The sequence below is a fragment of the Hippocampus comes genome, unplaced genomic scaffold (genome assembly GCF_001891065.2).
Source record: "Hippocampus comes isolate QL1 unplaced genomic scaffold, H_comes_QL1_v1.1 scaffold156, whole genome shotgun sequence".
Classification (NCBI taxonomy): Eukaryota; Metazoa; Chordata; class Actinopteri; order Syngnathiformes; family Syngnathidae; genus Hippocampus; species Hippocampus comes.
In genome coordinates this window covers 4,539,332-4,558,953 of record NW_017805744.1, presented here as the reverse complement: position 1 = coordinate 4,558,953, position 19,622 = coordinate 4,539,332, and the positions used below count along the sequence as shown (strand labels likewise).

At 40.2% G+C, this 19,622-nt stretch overlaps 2 protein-coding genes across 6 annotated transcripts in view; one reads left to right on the top strand and one right to left on the bottom strand.

The window, feature by feature from the left end:
- Positions 1–2,128: 2,128 nt before the first annotated feature.
- sash3 (SAM and SH3 domain containing 3) lies at positions 2,129–10,558 on the top strand. 2 transcript variants are annotated; one of them, XM_019884060.1, is made up of 8 exons: positions 2,129–2,558; positions 4,039–4,134; positions 5,494–5,622; positions 6,879–7,002; positions 7,073–7,230; positions 7,963–8,175; positions 8,681–8,825; positions 10,150–10,558. In XM_019884060.1, the coding sequence occupies exons 1-8, from the start codon at positions 2,304–2,306 to the stop codon at positions 10,389–10,391; spliced, it is 1,362 nt and encodes a 453-aa protein (XP_019739619.1). In that variant the 5' UTR covers positions 2,129–2,303; the 3' UTR covers positions 10,392–10,558. The 2 variants fall into 2 exon arrangements, with proteins under 2 accessions (XP_019739619.1, XP_019739618.1); XM_019884059.1 differs by having other exon boundaries at positions 2,131–2,558; positions 10,147–10,558.
- Positions 10,559–12,887: 2,329 nt separating this feature from the next.
- The window catches only part of zdhhc9 (zDHHC palmitoyltransferase 9), a 28,716-nt gene continuing 21,981 nt past the window's right edge, over positions 12,888–19,622 (bottom strand). For all 4 annotated transcript variants that reach the window (XM_019884076.1, XM_019884077.1, XM_019884075.1 and 1 more), the window contains 3 exons: positions 18,101–18,204; positions 17,265–17,388; positions 12,888–16,100 (listed from right to left, as the gene is read on the bottom strand). In XM_019884076.1, coding sequence (XP_019739635.1) covers positions 15,924–16,100; positions 17,265–17,388; positions 18,101–18,204 — 405 coding nt within the window. In that variant the 3' untranslated portion in view covers positions 12,888–15,923. The remainder of the gene's footprint in view (positions 16,101–17,264; positions 17,389–18,100; positions 18,205–19,622) is intronic.

Below are 19,622 nucleotides of genomic sequence, written 5' to 3'. Positions count from 1 at the left end.
TCAAGGCCCAGGGGCCAGATCCAGTGCACCACGTCATTTTATGTGGCCCACGGAAGCAAATCAAGCATGTCAACTTGCATGATCCTTGCTAAAATCTAAATGTCAAATTTCATATATAATAAATAACAGATATTTGACAATAATTTTGTTTCCCTGTTTACACTCACTTAAACAATAATTGAACAAACTATTGCAGTTGACTGGACTGATTTCACAAACTAGCAATCGACCAATTTATTGTGTACAAGCAATAATACAATGAGACAATCAAACATTTATTTGGTTTCACTGTCGTAACGGCCCTCCGAGGGAAGACGTAACTCCAAAGTGGCCCGCGACAAAAGTGAGTTTGACACCCCTGCTCTAAACTATCCCTGCTGCCCTGGTCTGGTCAGCATCCAATAGCAGGGCCGGGCTCCCACGATGATACTATTTAATGCAAACTACTACTATCATAATGAACATACTGTTCTACTAATGCATTTCTGACAATGTCGAATAAAACAGAGCATTGATATCATCAAAGGCAAACATCATGCTCTAGTATTGGATCTCCTTATGTTGTGCAGGTGTACTGCATCTAATAGGGTGCCTAGTATCGACGTTGTGTTCAGAGATTACAAGCGGTTAGCTTCGGCTGTTCCATGACGTGCCAGCAAAATGTGAACTCGGTTGTTCAGCGAGTTGGAGTGGCATGAAGAGAGGAAGCCGAAATAGGGCATCCTCTCTTCATGTGGTTTGTAAAAACGCCCCAAAAAAACAAACAAGCTAGACCTGGTTTACTTCCCTTTCTCCTTTTACTACCTACTGTATGTCTGACACAAAATACAGAAACATTAAACTGACATTTGCACGACATTTGCACAAGGAACAAATGGAGTAGTTGTCATAGTAGTGAGTAGTGGAAGGTACAGAATATATGGTAACTAGCTTTAGTAGGGTGTAAAAGTTGTGCCTGGTATTCTTCTCATTTTCTGCTTTGTTATGCATCAGCCTCCATTTGAAAAACAAACAAACAAACGCGGGGAGAACATGCAAACTCCACACAAGAGGGCCTGGGCCTGGAATTGAAACCTTCACTTCTGCGCTGTTCTCCCCTTGCCTGCGTAAGGTTTTTTACTCCGATTTCCTTCCACATTCCAAAACCATGCATGGTAGGTTGCTTGAACGCTCTAAATTGTCCTTGGGTGTGATTGTGAGGATGAATGGTTGTTGGTCTGTGTGCCCTGCGATTGGCTGGCAACTATTTCACGGTGCCCGGAGACAGCTGGAATAGGCTCCAGCATGCCTGCGAGCCTCGAGAGGATAAGCCGATCAGAAAATGGATGGACGGGTGGATGGATAGTTGATGACTTGAAAATTATACGGTCTATCAGTTCCATTCACGAGTCAGGAAAATCTGAGGAAAATATCATTTGCATAATAATTTGGAATGTAGTCTAGTTGTCCTGGTTTGTGTTTGGTGCTGCAGAGTGGTTTTGTGAAAAGGGCCTTCCTTCAGCCATGCTGACAAATAGTCACAGCTGAGGAAAATATGCTGATAAATCACAGGGTGGAGACATGAGCAACAGCTTTAAAAAGAGCGACCATGATTCACGTTGTGCTGAAGAAGGAAAAAAAATGTGTCAACAGTAAGCATCATGAGGTGCACTCTACTGAAGAATACTCAACGCTTTCATGTTGTTGGTGTACAAACATGACTTGTGCTGCCTTTTGATACGAATTACCTGACTTAAGGGTTTTTCGAGACATGAGCCGTCGATTGGCCAAACTCAGGATTCGGGTACTGTGCGGTGGCAAGTTGCTCAACACACATCGTGGCAAATAGCAATTTGGAAGATATAAGATATGTAATGATGTTACACTACTGACATGCTTATATTCTTTGTCCTCTGCAAAGAAGGACTAATATTACTGCAGTGACAAGAAGTCGAGTGAGGATGTGAGTGTTCAATAAGCCTCTGTCTTAAACTTTCCCGAGGTAGCCAAGGTGCGCACACCAGAAGGCTGTTTTATTCTTTTAATTCTTTTTAACTTTATTAAATTATGTCATGACTGGATGTTTTCAGAACACATTACAAAAGTTATTTTTTTGTTTGTTTTTTTTTCTGAGGCTGGAACGGATTAATGCTATTAACATTCATTTTAATGCAAGATGTTGTGATGACGGTTTTGTCTTATGAGCATAGTCAAGGAAAAATCTGAACTTGTATCTCAAGGCACCATGGTACTGAATGCAAGAGCATTTAATAATGATGCTAAACTATTTTGTCGTCTATTAAAGTGCTGACTGCAGGAGTGAAATGTGCAGTAGTGGGTTTGTTGCTATGCGTTTATGTGACTTCCCCTTAGTGTGTGCTCTTGTTTCAGTAGCGGGGGCGTGCATCTCCTCTGTCTCATCTATTTTCACATTTGTTCTCTCAACTCAGAGACAAGAACAGAAACCTTCACCCAACTTTTCTTGTTTTCTTCCAAGTCGCCTGCACGCCGACGACAACGAAATGTTGAGGCGAAAGCCTTCCAACGCTTCAGAGAAGGAGCAGGTGCAGAAGAAAAAGGTGAGGAAAACCTTTTCACTGTTCTAGTGCATTTCAATGTGACGGGGGGGCAGAAGCAGAAGTATTTTTTTATTACTGAAATACATAAATATACTTGTAATAAACTGTACTAACACATTTGATGTTTAAATATGTAGGGGATTTTTAAAGACTTTTTATCTCCCGAGGAAATCTGCACGTTACAGCAAACTTTGTGGTTAACACACACACACACACACACACACACACACACACACACACACACACACACACACACACACACACACACGCACACGCACACAATTTAACCACTTGAAGTTCGAGAAAAAAGATCTAGTTCCTCTATTCTGGTCGAGTGAATCATGGCTGCAGAAGTAGTTTTCGTTAAAGTCAAAAAAAAAAAAAAAAAAAAACACCCTTCAACAATGCTTCAGGTAGCCCCCTCGTCACTGTAGACCTCCATAATAATTTAGTCATTCTTATTTTTGCATTATTTAATGAACACTCCTGCCTGGGACCTGATTTTCCACATTGTGGGATTTACCCAAGTTCTTATTTTTTTGTTACCACATCATGATCATGTGCTACATAATTTAATGCTGCCATCCAATTTATTGTGCTGCGCCTTCTGGTGTGCCCGCCTTTGCCACCGTTGTGGAATACCGTCATTCGTATGCAAGCAAAGACGAATTGTACTACTGCTTGTCCTTCTTCTTCCACAACTGTTAAGTGAGTCAGTAAGATACTGTACTGTAATATTAGTCCTTGTTCCTAGAGGTTATCGATTGCTGACCGTTAACATGTCAATGGCGTTTTTGTTTGTATTTCGTGGAGAAAACCATGTGGTTGTGTTAAATACCTGACATGTAATTCTCTCGAATCGAGTTAACTATCACCATAAAGTGCTTATATCTCAAAACACCATGGTACTTACGGTAATGCCCTCCCAAATGGGAAAGGAGAGCCACATTTGCCAACGCACCTTTGAGCCATTTATTGAACACCGGGAGTAACGTAAATCTCATAAATGTAATAGGCACACTCGTGCCTAGGAATCGCTGTCAACTTCATCTCACACCGAGACACTCAGAATTGTAGATGTCACACGCCAGCCTATAAGGCCACGCCTCTTAAAGCCACATGCATATACACAGACATAGATCATGTTTTCTCTCAATTTTCTGCTTCGAAATTTTGTGCTCAAATACATTTACCATTTCTTTAAAAGTGTTTCAAGTTTAAATGTGCGTAAAGTGCGTTAAACTATTTTATGGTCCCTCCATATTGCAGTCAAAGTGATTATTTTCTAACTCTTTAGCCGGAAAAAGTAGATAAGAAAAAGTCACATTCAAGTCATGTCTTCACACATTTGTGGAGATTATGAAATGTGTACGTGCGTTTGTGTGCATGGGTGCCTCTGTGTGACTTTAATCTTTTCTGATGGTGTTCCTATTGATCACAGTAATTGGTGATGCAGGTTTAAAGAAAAATGTTTTTGCAGCTCACTCTTCAGAGGTCAAGCAGCTTCAAGGACTTCATGAAGCCCAAAGTGACCTCACCTGTCATGCCGGACAAGGAGTTTGTCCTCGATGAGACTGTGAGTCGGCCTATCACACAATCAGATTATCGGCCTGTCACACAATCAGATTTTTCAAATTATGTTATTTATAATTCGCGTAATTATAAATAAAAAATGGACTGTATTAAAACATGCTCAAGATCTTAGTTATATATATTTTACTAGCATTTTATTTTTTTTATTATAATATGATATTGTGGATTTCGCAGATGCACTTACAGTGAGGTGTACATTTCATCAGTGCTTGAGTGAAAAGTGGAACTGTTGGCGTTTCTCCAAACATGTCATTGTACCCTAATTGCAGGTCAGAAACAAATGTTGCAGAAGTGCAAAACTTCCTGATTCCGCACACCGCAGTTCATTGGAAGCCAATATTTATGTCTTTTGTGCTTCTGAGCATAACGTGCAGACAGGATGTCCTTTGCATGACGACAGGCAGTCAAGCAGAGAGCCGCAACAGTCTGTCTGACAAACATTTCACTTCATTTTTCCGGATAAGCACATGTCACTATGTTCGCACTGGGTTGTGCATTTTGTTAGTGCAAATAAACCATTTTGAGCCACTGAGAACTACAATGGGTTAACTCTATTTTTGTTTTTTTTTTTATTTTAAGTGCAGAATTGAATACAGAAAAGTAATTTCAGGTCAGCTGAGTAATAATCTAAATCAAGTTTTAGATCTAGTTTTAATATACAGTCGAGGAGGCAGTTCTTTGTTCCTTCAGTGCACTCAGCACTTTTCCTGGTTCATCAGATGAACACTGGTCCAACTCCCATTTCCAAGATGGTCGCTCCCATGAAACCAGGCAAAAACATCTCAGATAATGAGGTTCAGAGATCGATCAGTCTCGAAAAGTAGTTCAGGAAGTTAAAGTACAACTGTGGGAAACCTTTTTTTTTTTTTAATCTCCGTTTATTTTTTGTTTTTGAGGCAATTTAGATGATACTGACTTTGTTCCATCTTGTGAAACTGAATATGACAACAGTCCCTCTGTTGTGGATAAAAGCGAGCGCAAGCAATGTGATTCAACATAAATATCCAGTGTGTTTCAAGTCCAAAATGCCACCATCTGATGAAAAACACAAAACCTCTAAAAGCAAGTCACCAGAAGAAGCAATGACTGTGAAATAAATCATCAATGCTGTATACTGCAAATTCTCCAGATTTTATCTCACAAAATATGAGTTATAGCACCCACTGTAGTTGTCAGTGGCTAATTTAGCCTTGGGGGGGGGGAATTGGTTTGCAATCAACATTGATAATTCTGAATCAGGAAGAAACTCAAACAAATGTCATCATCGTCCCGATCAGCTGTGGATATGGTGTTGCAATGTGGGGGGGGTTGAAACAGTGAAACAATTGTGCACCCTTCTCAGGTTGAAGAGAGCGTCACGGAGGGAGGGAAAAGTGGCGGCAAACTGAGCAAGAAGTGGCGTTACGTCATCTCCCGCACGATAACCCGCAAGAACTCCAAGATGGTGCAGAAGGTTCTAGCCGAGGAGGGGGTAAATATGATTCGAAACACTATACACTGAATAATGCACTTTGTGTCACTACAATCTATTGCAGGTGAAATGAGTCACACATTACCCAAATGGCGCATTTGGGTAATGTCTCTATCTGGTGGTCAAATACATCTACTGCATGCATGAATTTCACATTGAAAAACAAATTGAAAAAGTCAATTATATTTAAAAGTTCTTGCATGAAATATGTCGATTATAATTATAATTATAAAAGTACATATGTTTAAATAGGCTGCTAATGGCGCATTTGGGTAATGTCTCTATCTGGTGGTCAAATACATCTACTGCATGCATGAATTTCACATTGAAAAACAAATTGAAAAAGTCAATTATATTTAAAAGTTCTTGCATGAAATATGTCGATTGTAATTATAATTATAGAAGTACATATGATTTAAATAGGCTTCTTGAACACTCTAAATTGTCCGTAGGTGTGAGTGTGAGCGCGGATGATTGTTCGTCTCCGTGTGCCCTGCAATTGGCTGGCAACCGGTTCAGGGTGTCCCCCGCCCACTGCCCAACGACAGCTGGGATAGACTCCAGCAACCCCCGCGACCCTTGTGAGGATAAAGCGGATCGCAAAATGAATGAATATAATTTAAATGTAATAATTAGATGGATGTGTGTGTAATAAAATTTAACAAAAACTATAAATACAATGATGAAATATTATAAATCTGCATATGATCATTCCCATAACATGAAATAATTAGATTTTTTTTAAATTTTTTAAAATCAAAACATCATGATCCAAAACCAAGAATGTCATTGTATACATACACAACGACAGTACACTGTACAATGTACATGTAAAATCTTAGTGAAATGATGAAATATTATAAATCTGCATATGATCATTCCAATAACATGAAATAATTAGATTTTTTTTTTTAATTTTTTAAAATCAAAACATCATGATCCAAAACTAAGAATGTCATTGGATACATACACAACGACAGTACACTGTACATGTAAAATCTTAGTGAAATGCTTAAATACGTTAAAGTTGTTAATAATAATAAAATAAAAAACTGACAGAAAAATGACTCATATTACCACCTGTTCCTGTGTCACTTACAGTCGTGGTAGACAGAGTACGATTTTTGTCCATTTACAGCTGCAACATAATTTGACACACACACACACACACACACACACACACACACAAGCAGCTAACTGTAAATCATAATAACACAATAATAATAATAACAAACTTGACACCATGTTGGTCTTAGCCTCTTCAAGGGGAGAGCAGTGAGGAACTCATGTCCCCTAAGTGGGGAGGCCAGAGGATGTCAACGTCCTCCACAGGCTCAGAAGAGACGGTTTCCAGTCCTGTCACCTGTCCTTTTTCTGGCAGTAAGACTTCCTCAACATTGACCTTTTTTGTCGTGAAGTATTCCGGTCCATACGTGCCCTTCTTCTTCAGATAGTGACAGACAGAGTCTGGACAGCGGTTATTGTCAGAGGGACAGCATGAAACTGGAGGAGAATGCTGTCTCCTTCGACGGACCCTTCTGTGGCCGCGCCGTGGTGCACACCGACTTCACCCCAAGTCCCTACGATGTGGAGTCCCTGAAACTTCAAGTGAGTCTACCGGATGACATCATTCTGAAATCATTCTCTTGATGTTGGCCACCAAAAAAACTGGCAAGACAATTGTTTTTGCATCCCAAAAGAGGGATACCATTTGTAGTTTTGAGGCGTACCTTGATGCAGAAATGCGCAGCAACAGTCAATAATGCAACAAAGATTTAAGTTCAATTTAAGAATGTGTCGAACCTCTTTCAACAAAACGTGACAAACTGTAGCCCTCGTGCCATGCAGGTACACTCCATGTACAACTGCATGCGTTGTGTCGCAAAAACAAATGCATGCCACAGGTTTAAAACCCATGCATGGCATGCATTTGTTTTTGCAACACAACGCATGCAGTTGTACATGGAGTGTACCTGCATGGCATGAGGGATTTATTAAATTAATAGTGTGTAGGTACTGATATGTCTCGGAGCGTTTGAGACGCTCGTTGCCTCACGTCTGAAGCAAGAGAGTACGGAAAGTTGTTAAATATGTAAGTGTACCTTATCGCTGGCCTCTTTTGTTGTTATCCTCCTACCCCGCTACATTAGCCGGAAGAGGGCTTGTTAAAGTCTGTAACTGTCATGGAAAGTGGACTCGGGACAGTTTCCATGGAAACAAAACGCCAGTTTTGCTATACCGGAAGTCGCGCCCATATATCACGGAAAGACTCACGGGGGCCTAGGAATAAGGTGCATAGGTTAGATTACATCTCAAGATTGTGCTTCCTTCCTCCTCCAGAAAGGAGACATCATCCACATTATCGATAAGCCTCCCGTGGGCACATGGACAGGAAAACTCCACCACAAGGTGGGCTCCTTTAAGTTCATATACATCAATCTCCTGCCCGACGAGAGCCCCCCTGTCAGGCGAAGACGTTGTGACAGCAAGACCAACAGAAACAAGTCCAAACCATCCACCCTGGAGGAGGTGCTGGACTGCATTGGGCTGATGGTGCGATCTCTTCTAACTACTTTTGCTTTTATGATTCATGGTTCCATACCTGTCAACTTGTACGTTTTCCCCGTATTTTATACGTTTTTTTATCATGTCAAATCATGCACGGCGTATTACAACTTTTATACGGGAAAAAAAAAAAATTGTGAACCGATCTCACAAAGACCATTTTGGCTCAAATCCAGATCGTCTCACCTGCTGGTAGCCAACCACAATGCCGTCGTCGATTGCTCCTATTGTTACGGCAAACCAGCAAAAGTAATCCCCAATCGTATATTTTTTATCCATCGCTGCGTACTTTAGGATTGATAAAGCATGATGTGCGCATGCGCGGTAAATGTTGTAAGGGTTTTTGTTGCTTTGTAAGGGGAATCGTAATCATTTATAAGGGCAGCTATTAGCCAGGGTTGACAGGTATGTGGTTCAATCGATAGGCCTACTAATAGAACACAATCACTAGCCACAAGCTACTTGTTCACAAATGACCTCCATCCCTTTCCAGGAGTTGTCTTCCTTGCTGTCCATGCATGGATTTCAGAACCTGGAAGACTTCACGGGTTTGAGGGAGTCTCATCTCAATGAACTGAACATCACTGACCCGGATCAACGCGCCAAGATCCTGAGCGTTGCCGACCTGCTCCGAGACCGTAGGTTTTAGTGATCCTCCTTAATGTCTCTCTCTTCAACTCGTTTAACCAAAATTAAAAGGAGACTTTTGCACATTTTTCACAATCTGAATCAGTAGCTTTACGACATCTACCATCATTATTAAATCAGTTAAAATTCACAAATGATAGAGTTGGAGCACACTTGATAGTCATTTCTCCTTCCCACTCTTGTTCAAATCACCGCATTTTGAGGGTCATGCCTGTGCACAAAGCAATGGCGTTGCGACAAAGGCAGCAGCTATACTCAATATTGCCGACTTCATCCTCATACTTAGCCACTTCTCTGACCCCCCTCGCAACTATTTTTCCAAAAAGCCACGGGCAGCAAATTCAGCGCCTATTCAGGATGTTATTGATGACTCCGAGACTCCCTCCAAAGCAGGAGATGTCTACTGACTGCAAATGAATGACGTGCTTTCACAAAGCCACTAATGGCTAATTTAATGATTTTGAAGCCTCATTTTATTTCCTTGGCAATTCTTCTCTTCTCTCTGGTGTGTGAAGCTTTACATGACAAATTAGTTTTCATTTGACAAGGATTGTAAAGGTATTAGAAGTCAATTTTCCATCATATCTTTAGAAAGTCTGCGCTGTCAGTCAGAAAGTCATCTCGTAGTCCCTCTGACACAGGAAGTGTGCTTGTCGGGAATCTGTTATGCTACCATCCCACTTCTTTGCCTCAGCCATGTAACGACAAATTTTTTACTGCTCTCTTATGCAGCTTTACACTCACTCTCATGTTCAATCTTTTGTAAGACATCTTGACATTCGAGCTCATCTCGCTTGCACACACGTTTTCATTTCCTCCGCACTCAGTCTGCGGTAGCTGTGAAATGAAATGAATTGCAGCAACTCTTTGCTACCCCCTAAAAAAAAAAAAAAAAAAAAGCTGCAAAGATTGATCAAATCCAGCATGTTGTAATATTGCCAGAAAAAAGTCACAATGTTCCCAGAACAGTTTACAACACATTAAAGAACAAATCTCGAACAAGGTAAAATGTTATATTATCAAAATAGACTTGCAAAGTTACCAGAAAAGTCTTAATGTCCTCATATTACTGGAAAAATGTGAAAAAGTTACAATGATAAAGTCGTAATATTAGAACAAAAAAGTTTTAACAATGCAGTTAAACAGTTGGAGAAAAAAAAGCTTTTTTATGTGCCACTAATTAATCGTTACTTTTCTTTTTAAGAACACACACACACACACACACACACACACACACACACACACACACACACACACACACACACACACACGTTTCAATCTCCTGTACTAAACATATCAATTATTTGGCAGCCGAGGATGAATCCAGTCCGCAAGAGGAGGATGAGGAAGAGGAGGAGGTGGAGACAAGACCAAAGGAACCGAGGGATTCAGGCTGTTTTGACAGCTCGGAGCAGCTGGATGTGAAGCCTGAGGAGGCTCAACCGCAAAGGGAGCCTCAGGATGACTGGTCAGAAACCAGCAAGGAGACGGAACAAAAGGTGATCGATGATGTCCAACAATACCTGCAAGAACTGAGTGTGCAAGAAGCATATTGAAGACTCCAAATCGAATCGTGTGAATGTTTTCATTGTGGTCCTAAAGTTTTTTTTTTTGGACAGTAGCAGTGGGGGGGCGTTGTGTTGTGACACAAACATAATCATCGCACCGTCAAAATCTGCTGCACTTTTGTAAATCTGCTTGGATTGTTTCCTAGAAAGTGTGGCCTTTTTCAATTGTCATGATCTTCTGCGATAATTGCATTTGACTCTTCAGTAGTTTTGTCTTGACGCTTGCATCACATGAGAGTCTAATGTATGACTTCTATATGTGCTATAAATAGTTTCTGAATAAAACCGGAGAATTTTCTGCAACGTATTTCATTTTGCACCTTAAAGGTCAAGTGTGAAGTAATTTTAGAAAAAGTAAACAAAACACAATAAATAAAGCATGGGGAAAAAATTATTTATATTTCGTAAATTTAAGTAATTTTTTTCCCAAAATGAGATCCTGATGGAAATGTGACTTCACTTCAAGACATCAGAAGCAGGGGCTCACCATGGAAAGCCGTTCAGAAATCTATTCGGAAAGAGATGTTTCAAATACAGTATTGGCCCAAATATAAGACGGTGTTTTTTGCATTGAAATAAGACTGAAAAAGTGGGGGTCGTCTTATATTCGGGGTCTAGACATTATACCAATTCACGACGCTAGATGGCACCAGATATCATTGAAGCAAATGCTGAACTTGACTTCCCAGGCCAAAGTGAACTCCTGTCACGAAGAATAAAAATAAAACTAGCGGTAGCATGAAGAAGAAAAATAAAAAATAGTGGTAAGAAGGAAAAGAGAAGAAAATAATAGAAGAGATAACAGAAAATGGAGAAACGTAGTGACAATCTGCAGAAAAGTGGGTCGAAGATCGGCCAGGTTAACCGGCAGCTGAAGAGAAGTTATGATGTACTGTAATTTACATTTCAAAAACCAGAAGCCATTCATTCACGAATTTGATTGCACTTTAGTTTACATATTTAAATGTTCAGATATTAAGATTTGAATGAGGCAAAATAACATGCTCTTTCTCTCAAATATATTGTTATAATCATTTGTTTCAGATACACTGTAATTATTTTCTGTATAAAACATAATTTGGTGTTCAAAAAGTCTTTTTTCAAACTTGAGTCTTGAAAAAGAGGGGGTTGTCTTATAATCAGGGTCGTCTTATATTCGGGCCAATACGGTATATCAGAGGGGATCCAGGTGTTTGAAGTGTTGGAGGAAGAGGAGGTTGTTGGCAAGATCTATGTTGGACAATACATATACGAGCTAGATGCTCAGGATGCGGAAAATGTTGTGGACATGGAGTGGAGATGAGATCCAGAGAGATTGTAAGAACGGTGCGCGACATCGGCTGTATTTATCAGCCTAGCATTATTGTTTGCAATTCGATGATACGCCGTGCTGTAAAATGCGCACGATGGGATTACCTACTTGGTCCATGTATTCATTGCACTGAGAGCACACGTCATAGTGGGTTGGTTTACGACATTGTCATTGCTAAGGTAGTTCTTTTACGTTGTAGGCCACGCCGTACATTATGTCGGCAGCATTGTCAGTTGTAAACCATTACCGAGCATTACATCCAGGCGCTAATATAGTTTGAATGTTTTCATACAGGATTACATCCATGTCCATGTACAATACTTTGAATCGAATGTTTTCATAAACAACAGCCATAGTTTTTCATTGATAATCACAACTACCTTTTTTGCAAATCCGGTCAAAAAACATAAGTCTTCCAAGTGCTTGTAATAAAGAATGCACATCAAAACTAAATCGTTCCAATCTTCTGGTCAATTTACGTTCCCTATTCTTTTCTTTCTTTTGGCCACTAAAACAACAAGTTTGCCTGAATGTGAACAGTGCAATCAACAATGCATTACAATGGCTGACTGGCAACTCGGCACTCTGTAAATGACGTCACTTGCTAGGGATTGACGAGCAAAAGCATTTTTGTTGTTAAGAGTGTTGCTACAGGTCTAACTATGAACTTGGGTGGGTTGTGTTTAAAAAAAACAAAAAAAAAACAAACGAATAAACGAATGCTTAAAATAGTTTTAGCTTTAAGAGTACTACTCAAAAGACTACACTTTAGGAGTACCTTTAAAGACAGACAGTTTGATTCTTAATAACATATACACACACAATATATATATGAAAAATACATATCGGCTCAAAATATTGCTTATCGGCCTCCTTGGCTACTAAGAATTGGTTTCGGTATCGGCCCTGAAAGAACTATAACAGTCCATCTCTAATTTCCAACCCAAATTATCTAGTTAACCTTTGGCCTTCAACTTGGACACTCTGCTCCAGGTTTAGTGGTTCGCTATTTTTCACTTGTATTATTGTTTCAATTGTTTTCTGTTCAAAATGTTTGATAGCTTCGGTTTAATTTTTGTATGTGTACAGCACTCTGTTCCGTGGCTTTTTCTTGGTGTGCTTTATGAATAAAGTTGAGTTGAGTTTCAAAATGTCCACAGCTAAAGACATTATTAATACAATATGGTTTATTTAACCGACATGTTGATGATGTAAAAAGAAGTGGAGTAACTGGAATAAAATACAGAGAATCACAGTGTTAAGACCAAACAAAGTGGACATAAATAAAGAGTACTGTATCTGTATACGTGATGTCATAGATATATTGTATATCAGAGCATTCTGGTCTGATCATGGCAAATTTATCAACAAAACAAAACTAAACAAAAATCATACAATTGAAAAGAAATCATCAGCTTGGATATTGTGATAAATATAAGGTGCATACATTCACCCATTTCCAAATTACTTCTTTTGTCCCCTAAGAGAAAAAAAAAACAAACATTTCGGGTTCATGAAAAGGTTCCAATATCCATCATCCATTCTTAAAGTATCCACATCACATCACAAAGAAAAACAGCTGCCAGGAATGACAAAATCTCTCAAATTTGCAATTCATTCTCCTTTTTTGATCTAATTAAAATCAACCGACATGACTACTACACGAGAAATGGTCACTTTTGACCCCATCTGTTGGCAGTGTCCAATACTTAGCACTTCTACACACGTATAGTAGACTAACACTCTCTCACGCATATGACACAAGAGTACACAATCACAAACTTGCTAACATTTTCAACACCAAAAATGAGCTCGACTTTCATCACGTTTTTTTCCCTCCTGTGAGTCGAGCCTCATCTCTCACATACGCTCGCCTACTTCCGTTTTTATTTCCTGCATTTAAAGCGGCCACGAGGCCAACCTCCACTGGAATGATGCAAATGAAAAGACGTTAAACTGAGCTGCCTTTTTTTTTCTTAGGAGGGCGGCAGGAGAAAGAAAGTGGACTTCTGGGAGATGATTGGTTCGAGTGTGATTTATGGGTTTACGGTGGTGCTCGGGAACACTTGAAAAAAAGTCAAACGCTTTTAACTCTTTCACTACATCCACATATGTACAATTCAACAATGGCTTTGCTTGTCGTTGTATTTTTATTTTTTGCTTTCTATTATTGTCCAAATTAACAGCTTGCACTCCTCATTACAAGTCGCAACATTGAACTCTTTCCCCCGAAACCTTCAAGGACAAGCAAGACTAGCGCACGAAAACACCGAATGTCATTTGGTTTTCTTTCTTCTTTCTTTGCTCCTCACACAATAGGGCTTGAACCAATTAGTCCACGTGTCAATTTTACAGCATATCAAGGTTGAAGTTGACTTATAGCAAATCATTTAAACTCTTTGGCAGATTTAAGAGTGTTCTTTAGCAGAAATGTACGCTAAGCTAACAGTGGTTGTCAGTTGGAGGACGCGAGTCTTAATCTTCATGTGCCTCTCAGCAAGAAAGTAAATACATATTCAACCTAATGTACACAAAAAGTTATGGATATTCTGCTTTTGGGGGAAATTTCAGGGTTAACCAAAAATGCAACAAAAACTTTCCAGGTGAACTTAATTAGACCTTCTGTAAACTGGTGGATGTACATAGAAAACTGTTCATTGTTTCAGTAATTTTTGCACAATTTGTTATTCGTGCTGGGCCTAGAAACGTCTTGTTTTCAATTGGTATCTACTCCTCTTCATCATGCCATTCACATTTTGACACCTTGAGATAAGCGGCCTCTGATCTAAAGACAGTCAGAGTATCATTAGCAGGTTGCAACAAAGAGAGAGAGTGACTGGAAGACTCGCAGAAAGGCAGAGAGGTGTACTTCTTAGTGAATTTTGCATTTCTTGTTCACTTCTGAAATTCAACCCAAAAGCTGAATACAGCGGTGCCTTGAGATACGAGTCTAATTCTTTCCATGACTATGCTCATAATTCAAAACATTCATCTCTCAAACCATCTTTCGCTGATGAGATCAATGGAAATACCGTTAATCCGTTATTCCAGACCCCTAAAAAAAACAGACCAAATTTTTGTTTGTGTCTTAATATGGGAAAATTTATGTCTATAAAATTACATTTTTGAAAAAAAAAAAAAACGAGTTAAAAACCCAGTTCAAGAGAATGTGCATCTTGATTTAATGTTGCAATTAACTTCACTGTGCCACCACATCGGATGTACTTGCCTTAGCCACCGGCAGGCAGTACAGCAAATCAGCTGAATGATGGCTTGTAACTCCAAAAATTCTTTTGTCAGGTCACTCGTATCTCAAAGTCCCAGGGTATCACTAACTTTTTGCGAGTATGTATGTATGCTTTCGAAAGTTTTAATGTTGGCATTTCGGATTTAACTCTGGCGTGTCTTTGTTGTCAGACGTCTGTTGCATTCATGATAAGGCACAATTGCTACCAGGGTCTAAGAGCATCAAAAGCCACACACGCCTACATACACATGCAGACACGCACGCGCGCACACACACATACACACGCGCACACACGCACGTATGCACACACACAGAAATGGCGGGATGCCTCCAGGTGAAGATATTTCGTGTGGGTGAAGCGAGTGTCACAGAATATTATACACGACTTGAACAATTATGTATATAAAAAGGGAAAGAAGGAAGGAAGGACGGACAGGTGTTTCCATTGCTATAGTAACAGTACTGAATGCAGCAGTTCACAGAATACAAGGTAGATGTTTAACTTGCCTGTACGGCGCCAATAAAGTATGTCAGCTACACACAAACACCACTCGTCCAGCCTTGCCGATTTGCATAGAGCATGTAATGTGTGCACAACGGAAAAAGGGGACTGTACTGAATGACAATTTACACGTGAAGAGGAGCAAGAATGTCTTTGCCGGCCGCTTGGTTGGTGTATATCGGACGCTCACATTTAAAGTTAATACAAGGTTTGGAAGAAGGATCATTCGATCGGAGCTCCTTTCTTCGGTTTGTCATGCACACATTTGCTTTGCTCCCTCAGAGACACTTGCCAAGCCAAGTGTTCAGGAGACGGGAAGATACTGACGTTCCATTAAATCACTTCTCTCCCTAAAGGAGGATACGTCACTCACATGGGGGAAGGAGAGAAGGTGAGTCACCAGCGCACAGTCAGGGTGCGATGAGAGTTCCTGACCGGACAGGACTCAGAGGAATGCGGTTAGTGGCTATTGTCCTTGGCGACGGAGGCCTCGGCGTCTGTCTCGGGGGAAGCCAAAGGCGGAATGAAGGAAGGGGGGAGATCTTCAGGGGAGCAGCTCTGCTCTGCCGAGACGCCGATGCTCGCCTTGGCATCATCGGGCGTGTGCTCATTTGGGATGAGCGGCGCTGTGGTTTTCTGGAGGCAGAAGATATCAAGTCATCATTGCTGCAACATGACCCCTAAAATGACTCTGAAGTGTAGGTGTACATGCACATAACTTCGAAAAGCCAGGCTAAATTCAGCTACTCCTCCACATACAAAGTCTCTCAGTCGAGATGCATCACTTCAACATACAGTCATGAGAAAAATGAGACCGTCCTTGTTTCTTTGGTTTCTAGTTCATTATATACTGTATGTAATGATGACAACAAAAATAGGTCACAAGAGTTTAATTTAATGTTGCCGTTTAGAGCTGGCCATTTTCCCCACATGATACACCTTTTGTGGTGTCAAGCTTTAAAATGAAAATGAAACTGAAGAAGGGGTCCATAATGCTTTTTTCGTGCTGGTACTTCCTTGATTTTCATTACTGTGGTACTTTCTCATTTAGATAGGGCGTTGAAATGTACGTACTTATTCTACTAAATGTGTGAGATACTTTCAGTGAAAAGATTTCATCATGAAAATTATGTGACAGATTTGTAGACCTCTGATGGGTTTTTGAGCTGGATCATTTGCGCAAAGACAGGAAAAAAGGCATTTGTTACGCACGTTTCTCCCTTCGAATGAATAGGAATCATCTCATCCTTTAATGAATCTTGATTGACTCGCCGACAGTACACTTGTTCAATGTGTAGTATTAGAATTTTGTTGGAAATCAAACAAAACGTATGCATTAAATTATGTTTAACCACAGTGTACTTTCAAGTGATTCGTTTTTCCCGTGTGGATCAGCCTCGAAATGCATCATGGGAGTGTTATGTGTTAAATTTGATTTAAAAGTAAGGAGTTACTATAGGTCAAATTTGAATTAATTGCACTGCATTACTTTTTCTCCAAAATGCTGCTAAAATTTAACAAGCTGGTTCGACCTCTCATGACTCGTGAGCCAACAGACGTTCTAAGTAGAATTCAATTGTTCATTAAACGAAGCAGTGGGAATATGCAAATGAGAAAGGACACAAAATGGCTGCTGCACATGCTGCAAAATGGATTAGCAGGTCACTTCTTTCTCTCATCCGCAAATTTTCTCATTATGGCTTTAGATTCTGTTTTATGTTGCATTCTCTATTCAGGCACTTGACTTGGGGAGCTGTGTGAGTGGGGGAGGATAAACGTGTGTGCGTATGTTATGCTCACAGTGGTTGGTGGCGCTGGCTTGCTGTTGTTGGAAAAGGATAAAGAGGAGGAGGAAGAGGAGGGTGCAGCAGACGATGCAGAAACAGGCGAATCTTCATGCATCAGGCCCCTCCTGTCCAAGACACTAAGGAGCAACACACAGCAATCAGTCAGTCGACGGAGGCTGGGTGTAGAACCGAGCCTCCTAATGTAGAACTGAGACTGATGCTATATGCCTCACTCCTTGTCAGAATTGCATGTCAATGGAGGATAAAAGATGCATTCAAAAATGTCTTGATTCAAAATACAGTGAGATACAAGTGATCCATCCGAATTACAAGTTTTTCAAGACATGCGCTGCCATTTGTTTTGATCCGAGATTTGAGCACGGTATGGTGGCGGTGATGTCAATTTGACTCACTTGACAATTGCAGCAATTTGGCAATACGGAGCAATTCATCCAAAAAAAAAAAAAGATCCAAGACACTCCCGGTTTCCTGTCAAACTCAACATAAAACTAAGTGAATGAATGCAACATTGTTTATTTAAAACGTAAAACGTAACCATAACTTCGCCCTACAGATCATTAGCTTAATGCGAACAAACAACGCAAAAGGCTGTTGACAAAAACCAATAGTTGCAGTTTTAGAAGCACATGAAGCAATATGAAGCCATGTTGACCAATGTCATGACAATTAGTCAGACAAGCTGCTCATGAGTCACTCCTCTGAGTCTACCGAATAACGCTCACATATCACCCGCATGGCCACAGGCATTACCTTAATAAGAAAGCCATTTAATACGGCCTAACTTGAACATGAAAAATTTGAGGCAGTACGCATCGTCTTGGGCCATACCTCGGGTACGCGGGCCCACACAGCACCTCACAGCAGTTTTTAAAGATGTTCTTATGACTGTAGGGGTTCTGCACTCGGTTCTTCCCCGACCAGGATCCTTTAATCTGTCAGAACACATACACAAATAAAATAAATACAGTATTAGCCCTTCACTATTTTGCAGTTCCTTCTTCATGCCATCACTGGGTAGCACTGAGTTCAGCTGGAAAAGAAAATTTAACACCTACTCCCCATTCACACCTCGAGACTTTGTAAAACCTCAAGAGTCACATGACAGGAAGTGAAAATGGGCTCACTGGGCCCAATGTGGACATGGTCACTTCAGGGTGTACTCAGTTTTGTTGCCAGTGATTTAGACGTTACTGGCTGTGTGTTGAGTTACTTTGAGGGAACAGCAAATTTACACTGAGATAAAAGCTGTACACTGACAACTTCACATTATTTGGCTAAGTGTCATGTGCTCACTTGTGTTTCAAGTAAAGCTACAATAAAACATTTGCAAAAAAGTGAAAAGGTCTACTAACTTTTGTAAAATACTGTATGCCTGTGAGTACAGTGGTGTCTTGAGATACAAGTGACTGAATTACGAGTCTTGTCAGAAAATGAGCTGTCATTCAGCTAATTTTGGAATGAAAAAGGTCATTGACATGCAAACGATTAGCATTGATAATCGCAATTTTGAAACACTTTTTAAGTGACGGCTACCTGAACAGAAATGATGGCGCAACACATGCAGACAGACATTAACATAAGACTTACGTCCATTTATTCTTTATGCGCTATGAAATCCACATGAAAAAGACTGATATCATTGCAGTTCATTGAAATAACTGGGAGACGAGACAATGTAAATACAGACAAAAAAACCCATCAAAACATTCATTTGCCATCTGTGACTCCTTCCTAGTGACGCTCAGAAATCCTTTTCAAAACATTTTCAATTATTCAAAAGTAGAGCTCTATTTTTAGATATCGTTCCCAAAGGTGAGGGTTTGACCTACAAAAAAGAATCTCGTCTAGGATTTAATGACTCCTGCTTTAACGCTACAACACTTGCAAAACAAAACATGCGATCCAATTTAATAATTAATTGATACATTTGAGACAGTGATGTCCAGCAAAAAGGGAGACTTCGAGTGAGAGTGCCAATAAACCACTTGAAGCCTCGTTTTGGAGAATTTGTCACTATCTGCCCAACTGCTGCTTGTGGTGAAGTCACTGCCAACATACAGCAATCGGAAAGTGTCTCATTTTTTACTCACAACTCAAAGCCAAACGATGGCTTGTATCTTGAAAAACTTGCAAGTTAGGTCACCAATATATCAGGGCGGCACTGGATTTTGGTTGCCTTGGTAGCTGTACAGTACGAATAATCTTCACGCTAATAGTCAAGGATTTGTCTTTCTTGTACATTTTCTATAGTCAGTCTCACACACGCGCACACGCATACGCGCGCGCGCGCGCGCACACACACACACACACACACACACACACACACACACACACCCACACACACCAACAC

Coding starts and splice junctions, on each gene's coding strand:
- sash3 (XM_019884059.1), top strand. CDS start 2,304: ATGTGCAGTAGTGGGTTTGTTGCTATGCGTTTATGTGACTTCCCCTTA. Junction 4,135..5,493: donor AGTTTGTCCTCGATGAGACT/GTGAGTCGGCCT, acceptor CACCCTTCTCAG/GTTGAAGAGAGCGTCACGGA. Junction 8,176..8,680: donor TGGACTGCATTGGGCTGATG/GTGCGATCTCTT, acceptor ATCCCTTTCCAG/GAGTTGTCTTCCTTGCTGTC.